The sequence below is a fragment of the Ipomoea triloba genome, chromosome 6, assembly GCF_003576645.1.
Source record: "Ipomoea triloba cultivar NCNSP0323 chromosome 6, ASM357664v1".
In the NCBI taxonomy this organism is placed as follows: domain Eukaryota; kingdom Viridiplantae; phylum Streptophyta; class Magnoliopsida; order Solanales; family Convolvulaceae; genus Ipomoea; species Ipomoea triloba.
This window is the reverse complement of record NC_044921.1, coordinates 20,409,139-20,424,502: the sequence shown is the minus strand read 5'-3', so window position 1 is coordinate 20,424,502 and position 15,364 is coordinate 20,409,139. Positions and strand designations below refer to the sequence as shown.

The following is a 15,364-nucleotide window of genomic DNA, read 5'->3' as shown; positions in this document are numbered from 1 at the left end:
GGGGGGGGGGGGGGGGGGGGGGTGCTGTTGCTTTTGCAAGCCTGCATTGATAGTGGCAAATTCGCTTTTAGGCAGTGGTTATTCCATGACACAATGTTTGTTATTCATATTATCAGCATAATATTTCCTACAATTTATACTTGTAATTTGAGTGCAATGCTACAGTGCAAGATTTGCTGACAGTTGTTCATTGTGTCGCACCTGTAGATCCAAATCGTCCAGGAATGCACATGAAATTGATTAAGTTTCTGCTAAATTTGAAGGCAGCTCGCATTGTCTATGTATCATGTAACCCTGCCACTTGTGCTCGTGACCTTAATTACCTCTGTTTTGGTGTAGTAAGTATTTCAACTCTTCTATATCTCACTGAATGTCTCAATTTGGTTATTCCTGTCTTCCTGAAGTCCTTCACATGGTTCAATTACAGCCTGAGAAAAATATAAGTGGGTGCTACAAGCTTAGTAAATTGCAACCAGTGGACATGTTCCCACATACTCCTCACATTGAATGTGTTTGTTTGCTGGAGCTTCTTTCATAATCGGCTCGGCTAGGCATTAGTCCCAGAGGAAATTCAGAGAGATATGGACGCAATCTGTGCAAGTGCATCCAGAATCATTCTTGTTCTCAGGGTGTGGAAAGGTCACACTGAATGAGGCGAATTGGCATAATATAGTTGGAATGCTCCCATTTTTGGTTTGGAAAGTGAGCTGAAGGGCTTCCCTAAAGGATTTTAAGTGGAGCCATGCTTCAAGGCAGTCTTGGTTTATTGTTTTTCTTGGACAACAGCAATGAAACAGACGAGACTGACATCTTGAGTATGGATTTACTTGCTGCTTTGCCATACAATCCTCGAATGATACTAATTCTTATACAACACAAATGGATCCTTTGAGGTATGTCTCTGCTATGCTCTTGGTTTATTCATGTATTATAGTTTAGGTTATTCATAAACTTCCTTTGTGACAAATGCTATTCATTGGTTTATACGGAGTATATGAATTGAAATTACCAATCATACCATCTGTTAGTAATTTGCCTATAAGGTAGAGTTGTCACTGGTAAGTAAAGGAACAAAGTTGGTGTGTAAATAAACTGAAGAATGAAAAAAAAAGCCAAATGGAAACAAGAAGATAATAAAGCAATCTCAAATGAAGTGATTCAACTGCAGAAATCGTTTGTTGAATGTGGACAGACATCGATCCATGCAAATCCAAACCTACAGATTCTGCACTGTAATGGCTCAGTTCGAAACTTGGAAATTGCAGGTCACCTATTGGTTGGCTACTTGTTTGTTTGTTTGTTTTTTTAATCTAAAAGTCAAGCCTTGAATTGGAGAGGTTGAGCAAGCGATGTGGCATGGTGTATACGAATATATTAGGGCGGGTATATAATTAGTTTGTAGACATTATATAGTTTGCAAGAAAACTTTATTGACGTTGCACTTTACCGTTCTTTCGTCATTATATAACCTAGCAGTTGGTAAGTGGATTTTAATATAACTATAAAGTTGGATGTTTGAATCTTGTAGTGTGTTAGATTTATTGATTGAATCCGAATTAATATCATAGTAACAAACTATAGACTTGTAGGAGCACGCAAACCTTATCTAAAATTTGAAATTTTGGCTGGGTAAAACTATAGTTTAGAAATAGCCCCGATGATCCCAATTTAATATTAAAAAATATTTTAAATAACCACTTGCAATTTTAGTCAAAATTTTTTAAAATTTTATCCAACTTTTGACTTTTTGTTAGGGAGTACAATTATGGGCAATTTTCAATATTTTTAAAATTCACTTGAACTGCCTATTTAATTATTTTATTCACTTTCATGCTACCCCAAAAATTTGTTCAACTATGAACCCAACTACCTTAGTTACAACCTGGATTCACTCTTCACATTTCACAAGTCGTCTTGGAACAAGAAATGGGCCGTTGTGTTCACGACTCGTTTAAAAAAGAAAGACATGCATAACATCATTAGCCAAAAGGTCGAAGGAAGAATCACTTCACTGTGCACTAATAAAAAAAAAGAAGAAGAAAGACATGCATGCTGAAATGAACTAACCATATCTTTTACATCATTAGCCAACAGGTCGAAGGAAGAATCACTTCCTTGCGCACTAACAGCGAGTCAGTTTCCGGCAGATGAATATAATGAAACCGTGACCTGTAATATTTTTTAATTAAAATACAATATTTTTATGAGTTCATAGAAAGAAATATTACATTTTACCTAAAAAGTCAAAATAATTTCACACAAATTTACTTAATTTTAAAACCATGTAATCTTTATCTTAAAAGCATTAAAAGAACAAAATGCATTCCATCCTCATGACCCATATTTGGAGTAATTAAGATTTTGTTGGTGGCGATGAATGAAGAGAAAGAGATGTACCCAGAATTTGGGAGCCAGCTAGGATTAGTAGTACCACAACAGGAATGGGAATGGGGTTGGTTGTGGTTCCAGTGAATGTGGGGAAACTCGGGATAGCGACGAACAGTTGTGAAAGGTACAACACAATAGAGCACCCACTCCGATCCGGCCCCGCCGGCCGGCCGGCCGGCATTTCCATGAATTCAGCTCACCTCATTGATTGCGACTTCCATACGTACATGCATGTACATGCCCGATTTAACCCAGGCCACTTATTGCCAACTATAGTTGACTCGCTTTCAAATCAAATACGGTTTGGTTTGCACACCAATAAAGGAAAACACATGCCTCACTTTAATTTCCAATTCCCAATGTACATGTAACTCTCACTTTACTTCCTCATTAGGGAATCTTGTTTGTACACATTACATTTACCCATGGTAACCATACAAAATTTTGTCTGTCCGACATCGATGTCTTTAACACGAGGTACAATTATATAGTCTTTTTATAGTTGTACAAAAAATTGTAAGGGTAAGAGTTAATACTATCTAGTATAACCTCAAAAGTATATATGATTGTATTCTGTGCAAAAAATTATAGCTAAGCTAGGCACTATGTCAAATGACTTTTTAGGGTTTTCTTGCATTGATATGCCCCAAACAACGGTTAATTATAATTATGACTTTTAGCGGCGACGGGCAAGTTGTTAGGCTAAGTTGTGAGCTCTGAATTTGAGTGTTTATCGATCACAACCATTCAACTTTCCTCTTTCACTTATTGGAATATGCGTAATTAATTCACAACTTTTGGCTTATCCTAAGGTAGTTGAACGTTCAAAGAGTTCGAGAGAAATCGCCATTCTTATAAATTCTACACATGGGAAATGTCTATTGGTTTTCTTAATTTGAACCGGTCAACTATATACAACGTATGTTAGTTTACCTCATTGTAGTTCTTTGTCAGTTAAGGTCATATGATAGATTTCACCCAAAACACAATTAAGATAACGGTTGTAAATTTTTCTTCATTCTTTAACTTTCAAGATCAATGCACACTACTATATTGAATAAGTAATTAATAAAATATTAACAATGAAATTCAAATTTAAATTATTTATATATATTAGTGGCTCAAAACCAATCCCATTTGCTAAAATTAAAGAAGCCATTTAAGAGGTATGTCATTGTTTGAAATTCCTTAGCGAGATGATATGATGTTGGGCTTTGTACGTACGTCCATGTCCTTAGCCGACAAGATTCCATCACGAGGCTCATAATTTCTAGTAACTTATATAGCTTCCAATTTGGAATTTCTAATCAAAAGGTTCCCCACAAATTTGACAAATGTGCAATACATTTCCCCAAACAAACACCAATATATGGTTTCATGCGAAAACTGTAAAATCAAGGTTTTATTGTCTTTTAGTCCAGATTAGCCTAATTCATCTTATACCTAGCATTAAATATATAATACATAAAAGTATATAATCTAACTATCAAATTAATTTTTAGTTGTTGTTATTATTACATATATAGTTTGTTACACACAATTGAATCATATTGGCTCGCCAATGACTATAATCAATATAATTGGTATTGTAATGAATTCGTCTGTATTAATTAGATAATCTGTGCCATTTATTTTCCTAATATCATAGTTATAAAAATTGAATATGGACTGACATACAAATATATATCATAAGTATTTGTACTACTCATAAATAAAATATATATTAAATTACTTATAATCTGTGTCTTGCCGGTCTTGAATTGATGGTTGCAACAAGTTGGGTTTTGACCATGTAAATATATATTGAATTACTTATAATTACAATTAATGAAACTAAGATAGGCCATCATACCAAAGATTACGTCTAGTCAAGATTGACTCCTTGACATCAACAATGGTTTCATGCTTATTAGCCAATTAGTTAAACTATCATAGGTGCAATACTTGTCTTTATTGTGATTTTAATATAAGTTTATGAAAAATGTGCTAGATACCCTAATATAACAATTTTTTTTTGAGTGATGAAGAAAACTAATAACCATTATCCGAGGATGTTCACCAGGTATACCATGTATAATAACCTGAAAATCACATAAGAAAAGTAATCGTACTAAAAAGACATTGTGACTATTATATGGTTTTCAGGTGATTATACCTCAGGGTATACAATGTATAATAGCCTGAAAGTCACATTTTTAGTTTTGTCATATGGCCACAAATTATTGATTTCAATTTACTTTCATGTAAATAAAAATAAAAATCTTTCTGTGACAAAATTTTTAACTTAAAAGTAATTTATACAATTGTATTTTTTCTTATACAATTATAATAAAGCATAAAATTACAAACTTATATAAACAAAATTCAAAAATCTTTGAAATGTTGCTCGGCATTGAAATTTGGAAGTCTGTAGAGACACACTGTATACTTTTTTGAAATAGTCAGAGACACACTGTATATAAATGTGAAATCTTTTTTTTTTTTTTTTGGGTAAATACATAAATACATAAATTGGCAGATTGGGTGATTGAGATGAATCGAATCGGACGGGCGAGGTGATCAGATGGTCCCGTACACCCAATCCAATCACCATCACCAGCCGTCAATCGATCATCCACGTGGGATAGAGCTTTCTGGATGAGTATCTCTCCAATCAGCTCACGCCACGTGTGAATAAGACTCCAAATTCACGTGTTGACCGCAGCTCCGGGACCCGCCGGCGTATTTAGCCGAGCCGGAGTGAACAGAAACGGCTTGAAACTTGAAAGCGACGCCACAGGAAGCCGACAACTGGACAACTAATATCCCTTGAGCGCAAGCGTGTAAACGTATCTGGATAGATTGAAGGGAAGGGATAAGCGTGTGGATTGATGATTGATGGACCACTTCTTCTGTGGACCAATATCTTTTAAAGCCGGCCCAATCCCGAATTAACGTTAAATCTACCGTTCCGTTAATGCCATTTCTACCAACAAAGGGAAATAGGGGAATAATGACTAACGAGACATTTGGTTTAACGGCGGGCAATACAATCACCTATTCACATGGCGTTTGGTTAGGAGGAAAGAAATTATAATTCGATATAAAAATAAAAATGTGGAATAAAGCATAAATTCAAATCATATTGTTTGGTATGAATGAATAAAATTATTAAGAATGAGAAGGAAATAAGTGATATAAAGACTAAAATATTTTTGTGTAATAATAATAATAATAATAATAATAATAATAATAATAATAATAAAGGGTACTTTTGTCATTTATTCTCATTTATTCTTTCCCTAAACCGTTGAATTGCAACTCATCATGGGGAGTACTTATAAATTGCAATTCAACAAAAAGGAGGGAATTAAAATTTTGTGATTTACAATTCTATCCAACTAAACAGTGTAATTTGTTTTGCCATGAAATAAAGTAGAAAAAAATTTCAACTAGATCCAAATAAACACCCCTCAATGATGAAAATTGATTTTAATAAAATTTAGAAATCTTTTACATACTAATGATACGATACACGATTGACACTAACTATATATGGACAATTACACTTGGCACAATTAGGAACATCATACTTATTGTATTTGATATTATTTTTATATAAAAATTTTAAAATTTATATAGGGAGCGAGAATGGTTGACTAGGAGAGAAATCAGAATCACTCATAGTTGTTCACATGTCCAGATTCAACGAATCAGATATAATTTTTTTTAAAAAAATGACGCGGTAGCATTTTCGTAAATAACTCGAACTTTGGTACAAGTAAAATGTGTTACAAGTGCAAGTAACTGATGCAAATTTACAAGTAAAAAGTGCAAGTAACTGATGCAAATTTGCAAGTAAAAAGTGCAAGTAAAATCACTTACAAGTGCAAGTAGTTTACCTTGGTAACATTCGTGCACATAATGATAAAGTCTTTCACATAGGTGCACTTAATGATAACATCAGGTGCAACTAATTATAATGTTAGGTGCAGTTAATATTGATTCTCAGTGTACATTTCACTTGCACTTAGGTGCACTATATGAAAATGTTATTTACACTTTTAACACAATTTATTTGCACTTCGATGTTCAATCATTTATGAAAATGTTATCGCATTTTTTTAAATTAGTGTTTTTGATCCGTTAGATCTGAAAACGTGGACGACTGTGAGTGGTTCTGATTTTTCTCCTGGGTGAGGCATTCTCACCTGAACCGCCTCATATATATATATATATATATATATATATATACACACACACACACACACACACACACAAATTACAACATAATATGTATATTTTAACGTGTTATTATTATGTTGGATAGTTTTTATATTTCATTATTATGTAAAAATTGTTTTATTAATTCGTGGTGGAATTAATTAACGATTAATCAAATAACAAAATGAATTTGAATACCATTCCTTAGTCCCAAACTCTCCAATTAAACAACTCCTAAAAATGGGAGTTTTTACGATATGTAGCATTGTAGCATGATGTCAAAAGTGAAATTAAGTAATTCTACAAATAATGTCTTGTAAGAAAAAAAAAAGGGGGGGGGGGGGGGGGGGAAGGATTTAAAAAGAAATATAATTAAAGAACATATACTTATAAAAAAAATTAAGGTTAGGACATAAATTGTATAATTCTTTAAAAAGAAATACATACGAGTAGACTATTTCTTTTGTTTCATAAAATGTAATAAAATAAACTTACAGAGAATTTTATTTTAATTTTTTTATCATATAAATGTGCACATACATGCGTGCATATATGGCTACATGACACTAGCATTTAAGTTATCATAAATGAACATTATATTAATTTGAATTCTACCAATTTTGAACTAAAAGAAAAAAAGAAGAAGAAGAAGAATGAACGCTAAGATTGCTCATCATTTAAATTGAACATCTTTACTTAATAATAATAATAATAATAATAATAATAAATTTACTTAAAAAATACGGAGTATGTTGGTAAATTACTTTTGTAGGTATTTAATTTATCAACGGAATTATATTGGTAAACGTATTTAAGTTGTAACTATTGAATTCATTGTTAAATTTGTTGGTATCTTACCCAAGGGTCCCTACACCTTAACCTGACAGGGCATGTCATGGTAACTGAGTGGCTTAATAGATAGGGTCAAATGCCAATGCGCAAGCACAAAGAGTCAATATCAACTTTCTCAACCAAATGAAACACAAATTAAGAACCAATATCGCCTTCACTTAGGCTCGAACCTATCGAATCCAACCCTCCCGTGTGGAGTGCAATCGGGTGTCACTAGATCACAAGGTCTTTGACGGACACTTCTTCTTTAATTAAGCTCCGAGGATAAAAAAAAAAGTAACACAATCACTTAATCAGTATATAAAAACTTCAAGCATATATCAATCATCAATTGGTATAAATCATTAAAATAAAACCTTATTTTAAACCACTCCTTAATTAATAAATGTGATTAGTTATTAGATGTATGGGGGAAAAGTTATTTGAGAGTGGTGGTTGATCTAGCTAGCAATATTGGAACGTACGTGCTTAAAAAAAATATGCCTACATGTATTATCATACCAAAATTTCTCCAAGGAAGCAATATTTCATATATGACTTATTACTCTTAGCTAGCTTGTACGTACGTGGGTGGGGGCTACTGAATACAATTATTATCATATGCTTACAAGAATGATTATGAACTTCAATTCTCCATTTGGATCGGAAACTCAAACGTTTGTTCTTCTTGTCGATTCACAACAGATCCTAAGAATATTTACGTATCTATATACATACTGTCCAGCTCACAAATGACCTAATAAGCAATGCCTCATCCGTCAAACTACTACGTATAATATACTGTTCATATATATACCTTAGCTTGTGCATTATACATCAAATTCATGTGTATATGCATGTGATATATATAAACACACATGACACATGCATGCTAGCTAGCCTAGGTGTGATATGAAATTATTGGGAAAAAAAGGGATTTAAGTGGATTTTTTTTTGATTGAAAAATGAGTTTTCATCTAACTTCTCACATATTTTGAGTATTTTAAAAATTTTACATTAGAAATTTCCTTCCACCATAAAAATGGATAGAAATTAGTGGGTTGAAAATAAGGAGTTTTATAGTTAACCCTACAATATACATGTATGGTGTTGGTTTGGAGGTTAAATTCAGCATTCTGCAATCGAAATTAATGTGACCATGATGGTTATGTAAGTATACAAAAATAAAGTCGTTTTTACGAGCTATAGTTGAGCTGTGTTACAAGGAGATTAGCTCAAAGGGTAAAGTCATTGGAATGTGAGGTTAAATTAAAGTTTTGTCTTTACTAATAATTAAATTTTTCTGGCATAACGAGAAACTAATGTAATAACGTTTGATCTGACCTATACTACATCTTGTTTTTAAAATTAAACATAATTAACCAATAATAGTTATAGTGTTTAATTAAGTAGAGAAGATTGAGGAGGGGATGAGAAACTAAGAAAGAAGCTAAGCAATATATATAATTGCTATGGGAACCCATTCACTGAGCTGTGTATTGATGGGGTGCATGTGAGAAACCAGATAGATAGATGGTTTGGTGTTTAATAAAAACGACAATAAAGAAAAACCAGAAAATGAAAAATGTAAAAGAGAATTAGAATGAAGCATGGGAGTGATAGGATGTTGTGAAAAGACAAAATCCTAGGAGCAAGTTGTTAGTGCCTCCTGCTATCTTCTTCTCAGTTCTGAGTACTATCTTTGCTTGCCTGCCAACATCTCATCTTTCAGCGCAGCTCACGATATGATGCCTTCGAACTCTCAGCTCCCACTACTTACTACCACTACTTCTGCATATATATGCTTATCCTATGATGAAACACACCTGCAAATTAATCTGATCTCCCACCATATCTTTTCCATCTTACTAATACCCGAGTAATTTATTTATTAATTTCATGTATTAAACAAATCCCAGATCGCCACTTATTCTAATTGTATTGTATTATATATATATTCAGAAGGAGTTTCATATCTAAAAATATACAGTTGTACCAAAACACTTAGTAAATTATGAGGCATGTGAGTGACACTTAATTCTGGATCAAGCTAAGGAAAATATATGTAGAAGCTAAACACATATGATCTGTGTGTATATATATAGGGGAGAATTAAGGTGAGTGATAAAAAAAGTGATGGCTGATCTGATTCATTCATTTGGACATTGAGGGTTGTTGGGAAAAAGGATGTGCCAGTTTTATAAATATTACAAATTAAACTTGAAATTTTGTAATGGACAACTGTTGTCAGTTTTCACTTTTTACAGGGGAAGTTGTTCTCATTTGAACCTATCCCAGATATTAAGATATATATAATTGGTGAATCATCTGATCCATGCATGACTTGAGAGAACAAAATGAGGCTACGGACTTTATTGCTAGCTTGCTGCTTCGACATGAACGGGGTTTGTATGTTCTTGACTGTGTGCCACTTGGCCTTGGGAAGATTGATTTGACCCCACCTTGGTGAAAGGTTGTTTGTAGGTAGTATATCTGGGCTAGTTTACATTGTTTGGGTGTCCCCATCTTTATAATTCCAAAAAAAAATATCTATGGTGAATTAGGAATTAGATAAAGATGATGTTATTTTCACAAGATCTATCTTGTAACATGGCTTCAATTCATTGCATGTATGCCTGTAACAAAGTCTACTAGTTCACGTATGATTAATTAATATGAATGTTTGTAGCATTTTAATTGGTCATGTGAGATTGTCCAGTATGTATTTAGTGAGATAAGAGTAGGTATATATCCTTAATATATATCACACATAAGTATATATATGTGTGTCAACCAATAACAAATTAACACATCAATTTCTTAAATTCAAATAATCATTTTAAATAATTAATTTATTTTTCTCTCCAATTCAATATCTAATGACTCACTTTCCAACCTTAGAAACATATCAACATCTTAGTATTTATCATTACTAGCTATTAGTAATATTTTTATTGGGTGAATTATAAATCAATGGTAAGTAATGTAAAGATGAAAAAAGAATTTTGAACTATCATATCAATAATATAATATTTTGTACACAAATATAGACTTTGTGATTTTGACTAGTGCGGGCCAAATTGAACAATCTAGAATCATGTCAACTAATCTTTTGTCTTGAATTTGAATCTTATCAGTCTTTCAAATCTCTTATATATTGAAGATGTAAAGAAAAGAAAGTATTGTAAATTTAATTTCATGTTAATGTTAATGTTAATTTGCATAGCAGTCTCTTGCACTCAGCTTTGCAAATTTTAATAGTTTGTAAGAAGAATGTGAAGGGAGGAAAGAGTTGATGATGATAAATTTATTGGGTTATGATTAAAAAAAAGTTTTACCTTGAAAAAGTACAGTGGTGGAAAGTAGGAGGGAATAATTAAAAAGTAATGATAACGTAAAAATGTTATGATTAAAGCTATGATTAGTGGAAGTGCTTAAAAATGACTGCACTTTGCTGTAACTTTACAGCGCGCATGGTCTTAGCATGAGCAACACCACCCAAAAGGAGGTCAGACCTTTTCCCCACTTCAATTCATTAAACCTTTCAATCTATCATTTAATATTAATTTAATAAACACTACAACCCCATCTCATATTTTTATCATTTCCTATTCTAACTTCTATACAATAATATATATATTTTGTTACAACTAATTATATATTATAATACAAGAGTACAAGACAATTAAAATCATTTTTTTTACATATTGAGGAAGAAAATAATAAAATAGGTTAAACAAATTTAGACCAAGCCACACCAATAGAGTCATGATGCCTCTCTAGGGAATGCTAAAAAATTGAAGACTATAAAAAATGGTAATGATCAGTAGTCATCTAATCAGCACACGTGTTAATTTCTCTATGAATGTGCTTAATTAAACAAAATCAATCTTGATTTAAATGGTCTTTACTTAATGGTCTATACAAGGTGCCAATGAGCAAGTATATATCATTGAATGACAATGAAAAAATTATAAGCTAAAAGGTTTGATTCATCTATCTATTTCTAATTTTGATACATTTAAAGGGATTACATTTGGATGAGCTAGTATATAATTATATATCATTGAATGACAATGAAAAAAACTATAAGCCAAAAGGTTTGATTCGTCTATCTATTTCTAATTTTAGTACATTTAAAGGGATTACATAACTTACCATTAAATTTTACAACTTTAACTCAGTACGTGAACACTAGCTCATATATTGCTGATGAGTTATAAACATCATAAGAATAATTGTACTAATAATTTGAAAAACCAGATATGTCCAGCTAACAATGAGAATGGAGGGTAAGATCAGAGTATGCATATTATTTTAGTTATGAATATCCAGATATGTCCAATTTTACTTCAATTGATACTGTGTATGTATGCTGCACCTGCGATACATATATAAGAATATTGTATTTGACTATTGCATTTTCCTTGCATAAATAAATAAATTAATATAATCCCATTATTAAGTTTATCAGAATATAATGCCACACCATCTCTGAAATCTCATGCTCCCCATCTGCAAAAATACACTCTTACAGCCCCACCAAGCTGACCAAAAAGCCTTATCTTTTTCTTAAAAACACTACACCTCCTGTCAACTCTTTCAACTCTCTCTCTCTCTCTCTAAACATATATATATGGCCCACGTTATCATATTTTAATTTAAATCCAAAATCTAAACACACCCGTTCCTGTTCTTTCTATATAACCTGTATTTCTAACAAATGTGTACTCCATTGCTTGTAGCTAATACTACATTTGTTTTGGTTGTTCTCCTTAGCATCATCATCATCAACTATCTTCATTTACAACAAACTCTTCCTCAAAGTTCCAGAAAAGCCCATCTATATACACTGTATATGCATGGTATATATATATTTGCCAACAATTATTTAAAATTTGGAGTTTCTGTATATCTCAATTATAGTGCAAGTGGACAAAATCTTGTTGGCGAAAACTAACGTCACGAGTTGCTATTTTTGTATATTATCGCAGATTATATGAATCAGAGGGTGGTTAGAGATTGTACGCTTTTATAGGAAGTCGGTTGCAATAATTCCATCGCTCGCTCGCCTTCTGTTCGACGTTATTCCTGACAAGCTTTGCTGTGAAGCTAGCTAGCTAGCTATCTCCTCGATCTGTTCGCCATGGATATTTTCGACTGGGATGATGAGCCGTTTCATGTCGGCGGCTCGAATTCGGCGACTACCGGAATTACCGCGATGGTTGTTGGTCAGGCGAAGCCGCAGGTGGAGGAATTGGCTCCGGCTCCGGCTCCGTTTGATCCGATACATATGGTGTCGAGCTGGAACTTGCCGGAGCGGCAGGAAGCGGCGGCGAGATTGGCGGCGGATTCTATGGCTGCACGGCAGGGATGGAGCGACGCCGCCGCCATAGATGGTTCTGGAATGTGTGCTTCCGGTCGAGATGTGCTGAACCGGTCCGGTTATGTTTTGAATCAAGGGAGTGGCGGTTTGATGGGAGATTTTTGTAATTTCAAAGCTAAGGCGGCGCCGGCGGCTGGCTCTCAGCTGGAGTCGTTTGATTGCTTGCTGTCTGCGACGAACAGCAACACCGATACGTCGGTGGAGGACGACGAGATTTCCATGATTTTCTCGGCGGACTGCAAGAGTTTATGGAACTTTAATACCGGCAATGCGGTTTCTTCCGGCGAATCCGCTTGCCTTGAGGAGACCGTCGCGAAAACCGCGACAATTTCGGACACGATCAACTGTTCTAATCTCCTAGGCAAGAGAGAAAACCCCGATCCATCCAATTTCAATCTCATTCCAGAAAATATTCAACCGAAATCGAAGAAATCCAGGCAGGAGAACCCCCGCCCTAGCTCATCCAACATCAATTTCCAGCAGCCAAGCTCGTCGGCGTCCTCGGTGGAGGAGCCGGACTCGGAGGCGATAGCGCAGATGAAGGAGATGATTTACCGTGCGGCGGCGTTCCGTCCGGTGAACTTCGGCGCGGAGGCGGTGGAGAAGCCGAAGAGGAAGAACGTGAGGATATCGACGGATCCGCAAACGGTGGCGGCGCGGCAGCGACGGGAGAGGATTAGCGAACGGATTAGGGTTTTGCAACGACTGGTTCCGGGAGGGAGTAAAATGGACACTGCATCAATGCTCGATGAAGCCGCGAACTATCTCAAATTTCTCAGGTCTCAAGTCAAAGCCTTGGAAGCATTCGGCCAAAAAATTGACTCTTCTTCTTCATCACTCAATTTTAACCATTTTATCCCTCCATCTTTACCCTTCAATAACTACTCTTTCCCCATGCAACCCAATAATCTCCCCCTCTATAACCCTAACCCAATTCACCGCCCCAGAAGTTGACATTATATTCACCATTTTCCCCCCAACTCAACCCAACTAAGTTTTAATCTCGATCTATCAGATCAAATTATGAAACTCAACCCAACCGAGTTTTAACCTCGATCCATCAGATCAAATTAGAGAAAAGAGAGAACTGTAAAATGTATAAACATTTCCAATTTCCATGCATCAATCTTTACGAAGATCTACCACCCATGATGATACATCTATAATCTACTTATTGTTATATATATTTGTACGAAAAATAAGATTTTCATGTGTTCTTCATCATTAGATCATCATGATTTAATCCTGGGAAATTATTATTAATCATTCACTACATCATATCCTCATGATTGCAGCATAGCTTTAATTACTCATTGTAACAGCATCCTTAATTATGAGTGTCATCATTATGACAACCACTGCTTAATTACAGTTCTGGTTTTCTTTTCGGTGAAGATTTCAATGGGGAATTGATAGCCATTGGTAATAATACGAGCTATGATTAATTAATTAAGATAGCGGGCTAGAAAGTGGTTGCAGATTTGAATTTATTTTATACGTTTCTGGAGAATGTTTATGACATTTATTTTTAAGAAAAGAAAGATTAGTGTACGGAGAATTAATTAATTAGCATTAGTTTAGGGAACCGATGCGAGAGACATTCGCTTAATTGTTAGTGAATCCTAGTCAGTGGTCCTGTCTCCTTGATTCAATCCAAAGCGTGCCTCTCGGACTTCACCCCCAATTCCTTATTGCTAAGCACGTTTATTCTTCCTTTTTGGCTCTTATCTTGCTGTCATTATTAAATTCACTACCCGCATTAGAAGAGTAAATTAATGGAATTAAATTATTTCTCACATTAGAGTATGGTACGAGTTTGAAGCTAAAGTATTTCTTATATATAGTTAGAGCATACTCAAGATACATCGTAATCTAACAAAAAAAATTATCTCTCACACTATTTTTTTTTATTTGGGTGAAAATGCCCCGTCGACACGGGGAAGACGAATTACCATACTCTAATGGAACTAGCACCAAAGGCGTTGGCTGCAAGGAACGTAACTAACCTAGTGGGCGGCGAATCCAAGATGGTAGTCCCCCACTCTCCAGAATGTCCAACGTTTGCGAGGTGTTCAACGCACTTATTCCCCTCCCTCAAAATATGTTGGAAGACGGTTTCTTCAAAACAAGTCGTAAGAAACTTACAATTCTTGAAGAGTGTCGATGAGCACCCATTCACTGCCTCTTATCCTCTCATAGCTGTGACGACTGGCTCCGAATCCAGTTCAAAAATCACCCTTCTTAACCCCTTATCCTTTGCCAGCTGTAGACCATCCATTAAGCCCCACAACTCAAAACTTTTAATTTTTGTTATTATTATCAAATTATTATATATTTTAATTCTTTAGGAGACTAAAATATGTAAAATTTAGATAGAACAATGCCTCTGATTAAAATAATTCCAAATTCAATAGTTGAAAACATTATTGAACAAAATTAAAAGCAAATATATAATCAAAGTGTTGAAATCACTATAGCCAATAAACTATATTGATAATTTACTAACATTAGACATTATTTTTACCCATCTCAATTAAATTTATTATTTCATTGAAA

General features: G+C 34.2%; 2 protein-coding genes across 3 annotated transcripts in view; both read left to right on the top strand.

The window, feature by feature from the left end:
* The window catches only part of LOC116023011 (uncharacterized RNA methyltransferase BH0687), a 9,980-nt gene extending 8,534 nt beyond the window's left edge, over nt 1-1,446 (top strand). The window contains exons 9-11 of one of the 2 annotated variants that reach the window (XR_004099340.1): nt 208-338; nt 428-893; nt 1,169-1,446. Coding sequence is in view for 1 of the 2 variants with exons in the window: in XM_031263945.1 (XP_031119805.1) it covers nt 208-338; nt 428-538 (242 nt within the window). In the remaining variant the exon portion in view is untranslated. Of the gene's footprint in view, nt 1-207; nt 339-427; nt 1,018-1,168 lie in introns of those variants that run through there. The other variant, XM_031263945.1, reaches the window with a different exon arrangement.
* A 10,673-nt stretch (nt 1,447-12,119) lies between these two features.
* On the top strand, nt 12,120-13,944 carry LOC116021891 (transcription factor bHLH87). Its single transcript, XM_031262406.1, has 2 exons — nt 12,120-12,287; nt 12,417-13,944. The coding sequence occupies exon 2, from the start codon at nt 12,569-12,571 to the stop codon at nt 13,760-13,762; it is 1,194 nt and encodes a 397-aa protein (XP_031118266.1). The 5' UTR covers nt 12,120-12,287; nt 12,417-12,568; the 3' UTR covers nt 13,763-13,944.
* The last annotated feature ends 1,420 nt before the right edge of the window (nt 13,945-15,364 follow it).

What these genes read in the sequence shown, in the direction of transcription:
- LOC116021891 (XM_031262406.1), top strand. Translation starts at nt 12,569, where the DNA reads ATGGATATTTTCGACTGGGATGATGAGCCGTTTCATGTCGGCGGCTCG.